Source organism: Chiloscyllium plagiosum, chromosome 16 (genome assembly GCF_004010195.1).
Source record: "Chiloscyllium plagiosum isolate BGI_BamShark_2017 chromosome 16, ASM401019v2, whole genome shotgun sequence".
Classification (NCBI taxonomy): domain Eukaryota; kingdom Metazoa; phylum Chordata; class Chondrichthyes; order Orectolobiformes; family Hemiscylliidae; genus Chiloscyllium; species Chiloscyllium plagiosum.
This window is the reverse complement of record NC_057725.1, coordinates 63,817,554-63,834,625: the sequence shown is the minus strand read 5'-3', so window position 1 is coordinate 63,834,625 and position 17,072 is coordinate 63,817,554. Positions and strand designations below refer to the sequence as shown.

The 17,072-nt window shown below is 44.1% G+C and overlaps 1 protein-coding gene across 3 annotated transcripts in view; it reads right to left on the bottom strand.

Moving 5' to 3' along the window:
* The window catches only part of LOC122557975 (tumor protein p53-inducible protein 11-like), a 65,230-nt gene that overhangs the window by 20,858 nt on the left and 27,300 nt on the right, over positions 1-17,072 (bottom strand). For all 3 annotated transcript variants that reach the window (XM_043706280.1, XM_043706279.1, XM_043706278.1), the window contains one exon: positions 16,125-16,273. In XM_043706280.1, the coding sequence (XP_043562215.1) occupies positions 16,125-16,253 (129 nt within the window). In that variant the 5' untranslated portion in view covers positions 16,254-16,273. The remainder of the gene's footprint in view (positions 1-16,124; positions 16,274-17,072) is intronic.

The following is a 17,072-nucleotide window of genomic DNA, read 5'->3' as shown; positions in this document are numbered from 1 at the left end:
CACCTATGACACTTCAATTAGTCCCAGGGGAAGGGATATCAGACAATCCCCTTGACACCATATGTAAACAAGGGATGGCCAAACTGCCAAGCTGAGCCATGTCCCAACATTGGGCACCCAACATGAACATTGAATATATAATCACAAGTTTGCTCCTTCCTACAGCAAGGTTTCAAATTCCTTGTGACTCTTACCATGAGGCACATTTAGAAATGGCATTCTCAAAGAAAACAACAATGGGGTGCATTTGCAGATGAGGTGAAACCACTATAGAGTGGTGGTGTTCCCACTTATGTGGTACCCTTGTCCTTCTGGATAGAAGTGGTTGCAGGTTTGGAAGGTGCTATTTCAGGATGTTCGGTGTTTGAGTCTCTCCTTCTTTCAAACCTGATGCAAATGCTGATTTGGTCGCTGTCTCCAATTAAGTCAGAAACATTCTACCAATAGGCCATCGGGGCAACTGATGGCATCAGTTTACAGGTTTCTGGTTTTAGGTTTTATTTTGGGGAAAATCTAGAAAACCCAAAGGCCAGCAGCTTTTTTCCTACATATAAACAGGAAGGCTGGAGAAACTCAGCAGTCTGGCAACATGTAAGGAGAGGGAAACAAAGTTAATGTATATTTCCTGTAACGGTTTTAATGGCTGCCACAAACAAACGGGTAATGTTTCGCTTCTGATCACACACATGCATAAAAGTGTCAGTTTCATTTCTTATGCACTGAACATCGGAGGTACAGGTCATATGATTACTACTAGTTAGCTTGTATACTATATGCAGGTAAATTACTCCAAACACTTCCCCTTTCATAAAAAAAATGCATGCACTATCATAGAAGTATATATCTGAAAAATAAACACTGGTGCCATGAAGGTGCTTGTGTTAAGTCATGTTAATGGTAGTGGAGTTAGGTAGGAATGTTTTATCTGTGATATTGATCATGTCTCCATGATGACCAGGAACTTCCTCCCTAGCCCACTTTGAGCTGCTGCAGGGTCGCTGATGATCAGAATAGCTTGCCCCATCACAGAATTTCTCTCAGGGACACGTCCAGCATCCTAAACTGGCATTGTAATCACACAGGAAACGGGCAAAAAAGCAAGACGATAAAACTGGTGCACATGCGCCCTTCCACTGAGGTACCATGGACAAACGTACCAACCTAGGACTCATTTTCCCTCATTTCATCCTGCCCGTATACAATTCATCATCTGTAGTCATTATGATACTGTCACTGGCATACAATGCTGTCCTAAAGGGGTAACTGTTATAAGTCACATGCACACATAAAGGTGTCAGTTTCGTTTCATTTGGGACTGCGCCTTCCTATGAACACTGCTGTTTGGCTGAGCCCAGATGCAGTCTGCTGTGATAAAGTGCCAGCTGCATGAGTGGCACTGTTTAAACTCAGAGTGCATTATCATTAGCTCACTACCACATTGCTGTTTGTGGGATCTCACTGTGCACCCATTATCTGCTGCCTTTGTTAACTTACAACACTGACAACCCTTCAAAAGTGCTTGAAGGTTTTGAAAGGTGCTATAAAAAATAAATGTTCTTGCTTCCCGTCCCTAAAACTGTAAGACCTCTGTTTGAATGGACAGATTAGTGGGGCACTATGTATAAGTTGCTCTGTACTGAAAAAACACTGAACCTTTCTACATCATGGGGTGATCTCTGCTCGTGTTAAAGAAAGTCGGACCCCATTTGTTAAAACAGCAGCATGTGACAACGTTACATTGTACAGCCATGTGTATATAGCTTGTGCAAAACACTCATTGTGCAGATTAATGCCTGTACAAAAAGGGCTTTGTGCAGATCGTGCTGCAGTTTAAAATCAGCATTGAATGGATTCGTGTGTGCATTAAGAGAGCTGTGTGTGTGAGCCTGGCCTCACAGTGAAGGGATATTTTACCGACCCATGTCTGTATTCAAGGTAGACTGTATGAACCTGGATGGATATCAAAGGGACAGTATAGTACTGTGCATTCAGATCCAGAAAAAGGCCTGCTGCCAGAACTCTGTGTCAGCACTGCCTGACACCAGCTCAGAAATGACATAGTTTGTTTTTATTAATGGCACGTGGGTGTTGCTGGCTGGGTCAGCATGTACTGACTGTCCCTAGCTGCCCTTGAGAAGGTGGTGGTGAGCTGTCAGTTAGGTAAAACCACAATATTGTTGACCATGATGTGGAGGAGCCGGTGTTGGACTGAGGTGGACAAAGTTAAAATCACACAACACCAGGTTATAGTCCAACAGGTTTATCTGGAAGCACTAGCTTTCAGAGTGCCGCTCCTTCATCAGGTAGCTGTCCTCCGAAAGCTAGTGCTTCCAAATAAACCCGTTGGACTATAACCTGGTGTTGTGTGATTTTTAACTTTGTTCACAACATTGTTAGGGAGGGGATTCCAGGCGTTTGACCCAGTGACACTGAACGAACGGTGATATATTTCCAAGTCAGGATGGCGAGTGGCTTAGAGGGGGAACTTTCAGGTGGTGGTGTCCCATGTATGTGGTACCCTTGACCTTCTAGATAGAAATGGTTGTGGGATTGGAAGGTGCTGTCTGAGGATCTTTGGTTGTTTGAGTTTATTCTTCTTTCAAAACTGATGCAAATGCAGACTTGGTCGCTGTCTCCAATTAAGTCAAAAACATTCTACCAATAGGCCAGTGGGGCACCTGATGACATCAGTTTACAGGTTTCTGGTGAATATTTTTAGGTTTTATTTTGAGGAAAATCTAGAAAATCCAAAGGCCAGCAGCTTTTTTCTTACATAAATAGGATACACTGGAGAAATTCAGCAGTCCGGCAGCATCTAAGGAGAGGGAAACAAAGTTAATGCCTTGGGTCCAATGTGACTCTTTTTTTTAGATTACTTACAGTGTGGAAACAGGCCCTTCGGCCCAACACGTCCACTCCGACCTGCCGAAGCGCAACCCACCCAGACCCATTCCACAACATTTACGTCTTCACCTAATACTAGGGGCAATTTAGCATGGCCAATTCACCTAACCTGCACATTTTTGGACTGTGGGAGGAAACCGGAGCACCCGGAGGAAACTCACGCAGACACGGGGAGAATGTGGAAACTCCACACAGAGAGTTGCCAATTGAACCCGGGTCTCTGGCACTATGAGGCAACAGTGCTAACCACCGTGTCACCCATTCTGTACATTTTCTGTAACAGGTTTAATGGCTGCGAAAAACAAAAGGTGTAATGTTTCACTTCTGATCACACACGTGCACAAAAGTGACAGTTTCATTTCTTATGCACTGAACACTGGAGGTAGAAGTACGCTATATGCAGGTATGTTATTCCACATACGTCCATTTTCATTAGAAAAAAGACAAACCAAAAATGCATGCACCATCATTTGCAGTGTGTTGCTGGAAAATCACAGCGGGTCAGGCAGCATCCGAGGAGCAGGAAAATCAACTTTTTGGGCTGGAGCCATTCATTAGGAATGAGGCTAGGAGCCTCCGGGATCTCCTCCCACCTCCCCCTCACTCCTGAAGGGCTCCGGCTCGAAAAGTCGATTTTCCAGCCCCTCGGATGCTGCCTGCTGAGCTGCTGCGCTTTTCCAGCAACACACTCTCGACTCTGATCTCCAGCATCTGCAGACCTCACTGTCTCCTATCATTTGTAGTGACAAGTTACCCAATATATAAAAAAAACATTATTCATTAACAAGACTGAGCTGTAGTCTGTTCCCAATTCCATCAGCCTCTGAACATGATCAGCAATTAGTTCTATGGGGGTCAGATTTTGTCCTACTGACATGCATGCTAGTTGCTGTCAATGAGCTTCTGCTCATTCCTGAGGTGATGTTCCCATTTGTGGCGTACCGCTCCGGTGGTGAATGCTTGATGACAGCAAGACTCTTGTCTTCCAGATTCAACGTTTCTACGAGATCGATGATATCCGCAGCAGCTCGAGCTGTTGTTGCTAAGTTGAAAGGAAGTTGCGACTTGCTCTTTGCCCCTGTCCTGTTGCACACCTTTGGCGGTCAGCTTGCATAAATGCTCACACTCAGGTGATAAGTTAGTCAAATACTTTCCCACACGGTCACAAATCTAACACTCCATATCACATCTGTTGGTAGCTGCCTCTCTGCTACAGCTCTCAGCTGGTCAGGATTCAGGGCGAATCCTCTTACTGATAGTCCATGACTATTATATTTGGCTTACATTTGCAATTTTTTCTTGTTGTTCCTTTCTTTTACTTACCACACCTTCTCTTCTGCTTTCATCTGCTTACCAAGCTCTTTAAAGAATGATTTTTTGGGGTGTTCCTGCTCTTCTCTCTAGAACTTTGGATCCCCAGGGAGTTGGTGAGACCCCTGGGTTCCCCTGTTACAGAGTCACAGTCATAGAGCCATACGGCATGGAAACAGACCCTTCAGTCCAACTCATCCACACTGACCATGTTCCCAAACCAAACTAGTCCCACCTGCCAGCATTTGGCCCATATCCCTCCAAACCTTTCCCATTTATGTACTTATCCAAATGTCTTTTAAACATTGTAACTGTACCTGCATCCACCACTTCCTCTGCAAGTGCATTCCACACATGAACCACTCTCTGTGTAAAAAAGATGCCCCTCATGTCTTTTTTAAATCTTTCCCTTCTCACCTTAAAAAAATACACCCTCTAGCTTGGAATTCCCTCACTCTAGGGAAAAGACCTTTGCTAGTCATTGTAAGTGCCCCCAATGATTTTATAAATCTCAATAAGGTCACTCCTCAACCTCCTCTACACCAGTAAAACAAGTCCCAGCCTACCCATATAACTAAAACCTTCCATTCCCAGCAACATCCTGGCAATTCATTTGTGAACCCTCTCCAACTTAATAACATCCTTCCTATAGCAGGGCGACCAGAACTGGACACAATACTCCAATTGTCTTTCAGGGTGGATTGGAGGGCAGCTGGATCTCTCCTTCAGCAGATACTGAGATGGTCTCTCACTCTCAGGCACTTTGAGATGATGTTCACCAGGACATCATTCGAGACCTGGAAGAACTGGAAACCTGTGTAACCTTTCAGGATCTGTTCAGCAACCAATGGCTTACTGTGCTGCAAACCGCTGCAAATCTCTTCTGGTACATGTGGGGTTACCAGCCCAAGCTTCAGACTTGCTTCAGCTCAGATGAGTGCGTTTGCTTAACATTTATGACCTGGAACTGCAGCTCAACGTTCTTCCCGTTGTATTTGGCTCCCAGATTTGTTTATCCTCTTAGGATGAGTGTTGTTCACCATATCGTCTCAAACCTCCCTTCAAGGGTTCCATATTGAGCCACTTTGCAGAGACCTGCAAAGGTTACAATGTTGCATGAAACTCCAGTGTCTATCTGACACACCGACTTGATGCTCTCATTCTGTTCATCATTCCAACAGTCCCAATGCACCTAGCACCTTGAGAACCGATGATGCTAACTTGCTCATCAGAATCATTAGCTGCCATCTCTCCAGAAGCTATCTTTATCAGCTAGCTTCATTTCTATCCAGCTGAACACTTGTGTGAAAGGGGACTGGTCCTTCTGCAGCTATAGTTCCCTATGCTGGGCTTGCTTCCTTTTTTTTACATGGAGTCCTCTGCAACATTTACATCATGCCCTCTGGACTTGATCTTTCTACTGCCTCTTCTGCAAAGATATCTCTTTTATATTGACATGTCGCTCTTGTTCAGCCTGGACTGTCGGCAGAATGGAAAAGCCTCATTTGTTTTGCCATTAAGATGCTGTAGCTGGCGACTGACAGCCTCAGAACTTCTTCACATGTCAATAGTTTTCCTGAAAGTCAGTAAGTTTCTCCTCTCTCAGCAGATGTCCTCTGATGACAGGATCACCACTACCCGAGACAAGATCACCTTTCAGGATTCAGCTATATATGTGAGTGCCATCACAAACTATTCAATAGTTTCCCTCTCCTCCTGAGCTCTGATGTTGAATCATTCACAACTGAAACTATGCACAAAAACATCAATATGTGATTTGAAGTACATTCTCAAAATCTCCAAAGTCTTCAAAATCTTTCCAATTTGTGTTCTCTGCTCATCAAAGAGGTGCAATACAAACTGAAACACTCTTTTCCCAGAAATGGTAGCAATTTTACTACGTTTACATGCTTAGAGATTTTATTTAATTCTATAGCTAGGTCATAGTTTCCGACTGAGACAAGAGCTAATTCCAATTCTGTCTCATATGTCCTTTCAGCCCCACAGCAACTAGGAGTGGAAAATTCACAGCCATTCTGATTCATCCAACTCTTCAAAATGGCAGACTGTGCTTTTAATTTGTTCTTGTTTTTTTTCCTCAAACAATGGCTGGTTCTCTTGCACTTCTGAAAATCCACACAACTTCAGCTGGACACTTTATGTTTCGAGTGACGTGGTTAAAAACTGCCCAAAACCAAACTTATGGAGATGTAAAAATCACATGACTTTGGCAAGCAAGCCCGTACTTGACTTTGAAAATGAATTTCTCTAACTCACATCAAAGAGAAAGTGTCACCCTTGCGTATCTGTCTTTGAAGTTAACTAATGGCACTTTCATGTTAATGATGATTAGCATTAATTGTACACTAAGTTAAATAATGGGACATAAAAGAACACAGAGTTAATGGTTCAAAAACAAATTCTCCTTGTATAACAAATTTATATTTTTATATTTTGTTGTATAGCGCAACAAAACCAACCAAAGCACTTCACTGAATTGGCAGTGAACCCAGTTTATCCAACTCATAAAGCTGAACAAACCTCCATTTTTCATGACAACAAACACAGAAATTGCTGGAAAAGCTCAGCAGGTCTGGCAGCACCTGTGGAGACAAATCAGAGTTAACGTTTCCAGTCCAGTGACGATGCCTCAGACCTTTCCGTTTCTAATTAATCGCTAAATGTAACCCAGTGTCAAGTATGGCCGCCCGAAAGGACGAGTACACGAGAGTTTCACCTTCACTGACTATGCTGGCCTTAATGAAATGATAACCTCCTTCACAGGCTACATCTGACAGAGATAAATATCATCTGCCAACTACCTAAAGGCTCCTGATAAATACAGACAGATAAACCTTGGAAAAAGTTGATGATCATGTTATTAAAAGAAAGGCTCTGCCTGCGTTAAAGCAATAATACCAAGTGACTTAATCTGGACTGAACATCAACCAAGTAACAGCTGTACCTTCCTGGCACAGTACTTCGAGGAAAACTGCTCCAATAAATCAGCAACTCTGTCTGATTGCGGATTACTCAGTGTGCATGACAAGCCTATTGATATGATTAATTCCAGCAGTGAGGCAAGCAAGGAGGATTTCAAGTAAGTTTTATATCGAAGAACAGTACAGCACAGAAACAGGCCTTTTGGCCCTCCAAGCTAGTGCTGCCACATTTTACTAATCCTGTCTTCACTTACAGGATCTGTATCCTTTCATATTCCCTTCCTGTTCATGTATTCATCCAGGTGCTTCCTGAATGCTGCTATTGTCTGCTCCCACCACCTCCTCTGGCAATGTGTTCCAGACTCGCGCCACCCTTTGTGTAAAAAACGTGCCTCACACATCTCTCTTAAACCTCCCCCTCACACCTTGAACCTGTGTTCCCTAGTAAGTGACCCCTCCACCCTGGGAAAAAGCCTCAGACTTTCCAATCTATCCATGACATTCACAATCTTATAAACTTCTATCAGGTTGTCCCAGTGAAAATAAACCCAGTTTATCCAACCTTTCTTCATAAATAAAATCCCCCATACCAGGCAGCATCCTGGTAAACCTTTTCTGTACCCTCTCCAAAGCATCCACATCTTTCTGGTAGTTTGGTGACCAGAACTGTATGCAATATTTCAAGTGTGGCCTAACTAAAGTGTTACGAAGGTGTAGCATAATTTGCCTATCCTTATACTCAATGTCCCTTCCAATGAAGGCAAACATGCCATTCGCCCTTTTTACTACCTTATCTATCTGAGCTGCCACTTTCAATGATCTATGGACCTGCACACCCAGATCCCTCTGCAAATCAATACCCCTATAATATTTAATGCATAATTTCCATTTGTATTTTAACTTCCAAAATGCATAATCTCACATTTGTCTGGATTAAATTCTATCTGCCAGTTTTCTGCCCATGCCTCCAACTTATCTACTTCCTGCTATATCCTCTGACAATATTCCTCACTATCTGCAACTCCATTAATCTTTGTATCTTCCACAAACTTACTAATTAGACCTGCAACGTTTTCCTCCAAATCATTTTTGTTGACCACGAATAATAGAGGTTCCAGCACTGATCCCTGAGGAACACCACTAGTCACAACCCTCCATTCCAAAAAGCATCCTTCCACCACTACCCTCTGTCTCCTCTGGCTAAGCCAGTTCCATATCCATCATTCCAGCTCACCCCAATACCATGTGACTTCACCTTTTGTACCAGTCTGTGATGAGGGACCTTGTCAAAAGCTTTATTGAAGTCCATGTAGACAACATCAATTGCTTTTCCCTCATCAATCATTTTCGTCAGCTCAGAAATTTCAATCGAGTTAGTGAGGCACGACCTCCCCTGTACAACACCACACTGTCTATCGCTACTCTATCCATTTGCTTCTAAATGTGTACAGATCTTGCCCCCGAGAAACTTTTCCAACAATTTCCACACCACCGACGTGAGACTCACAGGCCTATAGTTTCCTGGATTATCCCAGCTACCCTTCTTAAATGAGACAACATTGGCTATTCTCCAGTCCTCTGGGACAATACCAGCGGCCAAAGAGGATCCAAAGGTGTCTGTCAATGCTTCAGCAATCTGTTCTCTTGCCTCCCTCAATATTCTAGGAAAGATCCCATCAGGACCCGGGGATTTAATACGGACAACACCTCTTCCTTTTTAATAGCAACTTGGCCTAGAAACGTGACACTCCCTTACCTGAGATCATCCGCACTTGGAGATCTCAAACTCAAGAAATCCATTGGATTTCAGATTAAATGAAACATCTTTAGACAGTAATATCATTCAGCCTCCACTTGGGTTTGTTACCTCATAACTATGAGCTGCCTGAGACGTACATTATGAGAGGTCGAGTGAGATCATGGTTAGACATCCTTCAGACTGCTAGGTGCTCCTAATCACACATCTCACGATGTAATGGGTTAACTATGGAACAATTGCTCACCAGATACCACCTCTCTGTGGAGGGAGAGGGCTAAGGAAATGCAAGTCCCTCTTTGCTTTTGTTGTGGATTGGGCGAGAGGTGGCAGTGGGAATGGTTGCTTGTAGCGTGAGTCCAGTTGGAGTGGCCTTCCGCTCTCAGACTCTGCTCAATAGTTACCCTGCGGGAAGCCTTGCAGCTGATTCCCCTCACAGGAAGTTTGCTGTCAATTGGAGGAAATTGCATCATCAGTGCTGTTAACCTGAGGCAAAAAAGAGCAGCAGCTGGGCGAGCTTCATCAAATTAGAAAAGATTCAAGGTCCAGGACTAAAGTCAAACTCGGAGCCTGACAGCTCTCAGAGCGTGATACGTTCTCTCTCTCTCTTATGCAGGAAAAGATTCAGGTCACAGAGACAGCAACTAAGTTACATGGCAAATAGTAGCAAGTGACAGAAATGGGGAGGCAATAGCTTAATGGCATTATCGCTGGCTATTAATCCGGAGACCTAGGTAATGGTCTAGGGGAACTGGGGTCAAATCTCGCCATGGCAGATGAATTCAATAAAATCGGGAATTAATAGTCAAATGATGACTGTGAATCCATTGCTGTTTGTCGAAAAACTTATCTGACTCAGTTATGTCCTTTAGGGAAGGATATTGCTATCCTTAGCTGGTCTGGCCTGTATGTGACTCCAGTCCCACAGCAATGTGGTTGACTCTTAACTGCCCTCTGGTTAATTAGGGATGGGCAATAAATGCTGACCTAGCCAGCATCACCCTCATTCCATGCATGAATTAAGAAAAAGCTAACTGGGAGAAACTGGGGATAGTCGATAGTTGATTCCATTCTGTGGAGTGGCACTATGGCTGAAGTGGGGATTAGCACTGCTGCCTTACTGCCCCAGGGTCCCAGGTTCGATTCCAGCCTTGGATGACTGTCTTTGTGGAGTTTACACATTCTCTAGTTTCCTCCCACAATTCAAAGATGTCCAGGTTCGGTGGACTGGCCATGCTAAAATTGCCCGTGGTGTGTGGGGATGTGCAGGCTATGTGGATTAGGCACAGGAAATGCAGGGTTATCGGGATAAGGTTGGGGGTGGGATATTCTTCAGAGCGTCAGTGTGGACTCAATGGGCTGAATAATCTGTTTCCACACGATCAGAATTCTACAACTCAATTTCTCATTCACCCCCGTGTGTATGAACAGCAGTGCACAGGAACATTAAAGCAATAAAGGAAAGGTCAGTGGGATATTCTGTTGAGAGCGTTGCAATACAAAGGGAAGAAGATTGCTTCAGTTAGACTCAGTCTGGGAACGGTGGTGCTGGAAAAGCACAGCAGGTCAGGCAACATCCGACGAGCAGGAGAATCGATGTTTTGGGCCTGACCTGCTGTGCTTTTCCAGCACCACACTCTTGACTCTGATCTCCAGCATCTGCGGTCCTCACGTTCTCCTCGGTCTGGGAACTGCCTTGTGTACCACACCTCAGGAAGCATGCAGGACCCATGAAGGATCAGCAAATTTATACTGGCACAGAAACAGTTAAAGAGTCTGGACAGGTTTATGAACCAGGCCTTTATTCCCTCAAGGTTGAGTAGTGAGACTATTACGAAAGTTGGGTAGAGAGAAATAAACTATTCGCTCTGGGTGGCAGAGCACAGAAATGAGGGGGTCACGATCATAAAAAGTTATATCGAGCCTTTGACATAATGCCAAGGTGCTTCACAGCACCATTACAAAACAACGTGAAATAACTCTACTGAGGCCAGTATCCTGTCATCAGGTTACCCTTTATTTAGATATGAACAGGCCTTGACTATAGCACTGGCTCATTCAGGGTCAGGGACCAGCATCTCTCACACTCACCCTTTTCTGTAAACCTGATTGGACCAGACTTAACAGCCCCAATTAGGGAACTCATATTCAATAAGGTCCACTTGGTTAAACCTCATTACAATTACCACAAGGGGACACACAGAATCAAAGAGCACTGATATGTGCAGGATTGTAAGGCTAGAGGAGACGAGAGAGATAGGGAAAGGGGTGAGGTGACCGAGGAATCAACGTACAAGGACGGGACTTTCAAAACCATGTCATAAAACCATAGAGGTTTTACAGTTAGGAAAGAGGCCCTTTAGCCTATTGTATCTGTATCAATCACTGAACATCCAACTATTCTAAACCCCTTTGTAAGCACTTGTACTGGAGCCTTGTGTACTGTGGAGTTTCAACTTTTCATCTAAATAATCCTTAAATCCAGTGTACCAGCCTCAACCGCCCTTTTAGGCAGTCAGTTCCTCGACATCCCATAACTCTCTGGGTCAAAACATGTTTCTTCAAATCCCACTGAAACCTCCTGTAGCTCACCTGGAAACTGGACCCAGTGCTCTTTATCTGAAGGGGAAGTGTGAGTCAGCAAGGACAGGAAGATGGGACCTGGTCAGAACTCATTCATTGTTAGCGATTCTCCACCCCATGTGTTAAGGATGAAGGCTGTAGAGAGCAGTTCCATTATTCTGTGTGGACGTGGAGATGCAACGGGACAAGAATGTGTAATTAAACGAGTCGAGCAATGGAGATGAGTGCAAAGGGAAAAGAACAAGGGAAAGTTTACCTTTGCCACAGTCATGAGTAAAAAATGACAGATTCAACTTGGTTTTAGCCGAAAGAAACCTTAACACGTTTGCTTACCTTAGCAACAATGTCCTTCATGCAATAATTTACCTTCTTGATAGCTGCTATTGGCTCAGCATCCACGTGTTCTCAGGTATTAGTCTGTCTGAGGGGCTGGATTTACTGAAATCTAAAACAGCATTAACACTCTGCTTGCCTCAGTGAGTGTTTCAGCAAGTCCTCAGAAAGTTTGAAAACCTGGCGATGGTCAATGTTAAAACAAAAAGATGCCCTTGACAGGACACGCAGATCCTCCAATGGGAGGGTGATTGCTTTGGAGCACGGACTGAAGATGTACATTAGGATCAGGAGAGGTCCAATTGCAACTGACTCTGTGGTGGTCCACCAGGAAACAAATCTCCGATGGGTATAAACTCAACAAAAAGCCCTCCCAGAACGTTCCCAGCTCTGAACTGGAGTCAGTGAGTGGTGCCAATGTACTTAGCCTAATAGCTAGTCAGGAAAAGGTGGAGGAATTAATGTCTGTTGTAACTTGTGGGTAACTATTAAACTGACCCCAACAATTCACCTTTAACCTCCATCAACTGACCATTCCAAATCCCAACATCCATTAGAGGTCACTAATAAACCAAAACACTGCAGGTGCTGGAAACCTGAAATAAAACCAGAAAGATCTGGAGAAACTCAGCAGGTTTGTCAGCATCTGTGGAGACAGAAAGAGAGTTAACGCTTCAAGTCAGATGTGTTCTCTCTAAACCTCATGGACACCCGACAACTTCCTAGCAAGTACGGCCTCAACTCCCCTGCGACACTCGCTCATGCTGCGTCTGTCTTTAAAATGTAACCATGATGTGCAGGTGCTGGCGTTGGACTAGGATGGACAAAGTTAAAAATCACACAACACCAGGTTATGGTCCAATAGGTTTATGTGGAAGCACTAGCTTTCAGAACGCTGCTTCTTCATCAGGTAGGTCCATTCTTGCAATCAATAATACATCTCAAGAAAATGTATAACTTAGTCAGAAAATCGACTTTGCTCCAGAAAATCAAGAGATTGAGGTAACATTTCAGTAGAGTCATAGAAGCCCACAGCATGAAAACAGGCCCTTCAGCCCATTCTGCCCAGTTTTCACAATGTAAACTAGTCCCATTTGCTTGCATCTGGTCCATATCCCTCCATACCTACCCCATCTATGTACCTGGCTAAATATTTCTTAAATGACAAATATCTTCCATTTTTCGTCCACAGTCTAAAACAAAGGAAATCAAGAGATGTGATCTCTACAACTAATGAGAGGAGAGTACTGATTGGTTGGTGTTGGGCTCTGATTGGTTAAGGACAAGCCAACCATTATTGCTGATTAAATCAGATACGTGTAGTGATTGGTCAGCACAGTGCTGTGAAAGATGAGCCAATGGATGGCTATCACTTACTTTGCTGAGTTAAACAGGCACAGTGTGTGTACATGTTCCTCCTCCCTGTGAGGAACATGTGAGTGTGTCACACAGAAAGCCTGACTGACAATCCAAAATCATTGTAGCTCTAGGCCCAACCCTCTTCAGCTGCTTCATCACTAATCATCTCTTCATCATAAGGTCAGAAATGGGATGTTCTCCAATGATTGGAGAATGTTCAACACCATTTGCAACTCCTCAGACACTGAAGCAGTCCATGTACAAAGGCAGCAAGATCTGGACAATATCCAGGCTGGGCTGACAAGTGGCAAGTAACATGGGCGTGCCACACAAATGCCAGGCGATGATGATCTCAATGAGGGAATTGTGTCACCACATCTTGATATCACATTTATATCCCACAAATTAAAAAAAGCATGTGTATTGGTGTGATACCATCTTACTGAATAAACGTCAGACATCCTGAATAGAAACTATTGTAACATGGTTTAGTGACACCAAGTTTTCAGGAACATCAGGTTTTCACACCCTAATCTTTAGATTGACTGTGTTAGAAAATAGTCACGAAGAGGAGAGAAATGGGCAGGCTTTGTTGAAGCTGCTTTCTGTTTCATGGTACTTGAATCCTCTTTTTTTGCCTTACTTCAACACTCAATACTGACTGCCATTTCTAACATCAGACTGGTGTTCTTATTTTTTAAATTTCTGCTTCGCCTTAAGTTTGAAAATGTCCGATTCCAGCCAGCTGTTAAAGCAGTAAATTATATTTTTGGAACAGCAGCATTTTCACTGTATCCTGAATTGTCAATCTTGTGGTGTGTTCTATGTCAGTTGACAAAACAGCAATTGTGATATACTGCCCATTAGTGGTAACACTAAACAATCCTCAATATTTCATTGTGACGTAGTCAGTATTATTCTCAATAACACATGATTTTACTGACGGTCATGGTACCTTGTACGCTGTGTATTCATTAATGTGTTAGAATGATCCAACATATCAAAAATTAAGGAGTTGGTGGATATGTTTTGTGACTTGTATAAATGTCAGATGATATTGTTAGCTGGGGTGATAGAACCAGATTCAGGAACTCCCTGCACAAAGCAGGGATATGTTGCCACCATGTTCTCAACCACCTGTACACCTTATATTTAAGCATCCAGTTTCTACTCTAGTCTTTTCCTGAAGACTCTTTGTCTCTCCCAGTCGTCTCTACAACTTAGCTTCTCCCCAATGCCCACCCCTGCCAAATTAGTGTAGAATTATCAAATCCCTGCAGTGTGGAAGCAGGCCCTTCTGCCCAACAGATCCACACCAACCCATCTCCTATCCTATTACTCAACATTTACCCTTGACTAAGGCATCTCCTTGAACACTATAGGCAATTTAGCATGGTCAATTCACCTAATCCACCCATCTTTAGACTGTGGGAGGAAACCGAGCACCCAGAGGAAACCCACGCAGACATGGAGAGAATGTGCAAACTCCACACAGACAGTTGACCGAGGCTGGGATCAAAGCCAGGCCCCTCGCGCTGTGAGGTAGCAGTGCTAACCACTGAGCAACCATAATCATTGAATCCCCCCTCAGATCTGGCCAATTTCTGTGCCCTTTGCCAAAGTGCTCTCTTGCCCTATCTTACACGTGCCAAAGTTGACTCAAGGGGAATGTGCTGCCTGGGAGAGTGGTGGAGGTGGACTCAGTATGAGATTTCAAAAAGGAGCTGGATAAATATTTGGAAGTGAGGAACTTAGCTACAGGGATACAGCTGGAGTGTGGGACTAATTGGGTACCTCTTTCAGAAGCTGGTACAGAAACAATGGATCAAATAGTCTCCTTCTGTACTCTAAATTACTATGATTCTAAGACTCCTTGTGGAAGTACATTTCTGTGACTTCTGATCTGGTATTGAATGCAGACATTCATCACTGATCTGTCTGAAGTTACAACCAAACTGTGGTGGGCACCTTGACTGCAGAGGCATCACAGTGGAGACTAATCTCAGCCCATCACCACTGGCTGGTTGGTTAGCTCAGATGGTTAGTGTGGGGTGCTAGTAATGCTAAGGGTGTGGGTTCAATCCTCATACTGACCAGGTACATAGTCATGATTTGAATGCTGTGGATCTGCCCTTGCAGTGTTTGTGCACTTTTTTTGGGGGCGGCTTGGTGGCTCAGTAGTCAGCACTGCTGCCCCACAGCTCCAGGGACCCGGGATCGATCCCAGCCTTGGGTGACTGTCTGTGTGGAGTTTGCACATTCTCCCCGTGTCTGCGTGGGTTTCCTCCAGGAGCTCTGGTTTCCTCCCACAATCCAAAGACATGCAGATCAGGTGAATTGGCCGTGCTGAATTGCCCATAGTGTTCAGGTTAGGCGCATTAGTCAGGGGTAAATATAGGGAATGGGTCTGGGTGGGTTACTCTTTGCAAGGTCGGCGTGGACTTGTTGGGCCGAATGGCCTGTTTCCACACTGTAGGGACTCTGTGGTTCTGTGATCAAGACCTATCAGACGGATACCATAAGTAGAAGCTTGCAACATCACACTGCATTATTGAGGAATTAGCAGCACGTCAAACTTTTAAGAAATGTTGTTAAACAACAAAAAAAAAGACCAATAAAGTGAGGCTTGCACCCAGTGCCAAAACATCAAGGGCCATGTACTTCAGAAAACCAACTGTCAGGAGACCCCACACCTGACTGGGCAAGACAAGGAGGGTTTGGATGACATTGGTAGCTACCAGGGAAAGCCAAAGGGACAGACCATGGGAACACCCTTGCATTACATAAATGAGAAAACGAGGTATTCTTAAACAAAGCGATCTTAACAGGCCTCATTTTGACCAGCTCATTCCTATCCAGTTTCAAAAGTGAAATAAGGTGGACCCATCATTCTGAGAGGCCCCAGTCTTATAAACCAATCGAAATGTCATCATTACCTTTGACCGGTGAATCTCTCCATCATCATCCTTTCCGCCAACGCCAAGAATTTTCCTGGTCTTTAGCCGGCTCACCAGGTCGGTTTGACTGTGCTTCTTCACCAGAGGGGGTTGTGGTTTGGCAGCCATGTTTCCCAGCTGGTCAGACACTGAAACCGAGAACAGGAAAATGTTACAAGATAGAGAGAGAGACAGAGCAAGAGAAAGAGAGAGAAAGAACTGCCAAGTCCCAACCCAGATAGCAACAGTGGCTCAGCTGCTAATCCATTCTCCTCCTGTGTTGCAGGCCCTCACTCCAAGGCCTGAGTATCAGGCCCTCCAGTGCAGTATTGAGGGAGCGCTGCTCTGCCTTTCACATGAGGTGTTACACTGAGGCCCCCAGAGCTTGCTCGAGTAAATATGTCAGATTCTCCAGGACAAGTTTGAGGGTCAGCAAGGGTGTTATCCCTAGTATCCTGGTCAATATTATCCTGCAAACCAACAGCAGGGAAAGAGGCTGGGCATTACCTGGTTGCTGTTTGTGGGTGTTTGCTGAGCCACTAGTGACTGCCACATTCCCTGCACAGGCTAGATTTCAAAATATGTGTGATCGCGACATGCAATTTGTTTTTAAATGGAATTCCTGCTTTCTCCTCCTTTCAGGGAACCCAGTTGTGGTTACATAGTTGATTGCACAAGCCTCCCCCCCCTACAGGCACAAACTCAGTGAGGCACCTCTTACATTGTAACAATGGTTGTACTTTAGTGCCTGCAATGTATTTTCTCTGTTTAATGACTACTTTTGAGAAAGATGTATTATCCAATCAGCACTATTTCATCTTAGCAGCGATCTATTGAATTGTCATCTTTCTGAGGTTATAATTGTGATTGCAGCTCTGATGAAGAAATTCCCTTTCATTACGGCATCTCATTATTGGACATCTTGTCTCTTTTTAAAAAGAACAATAC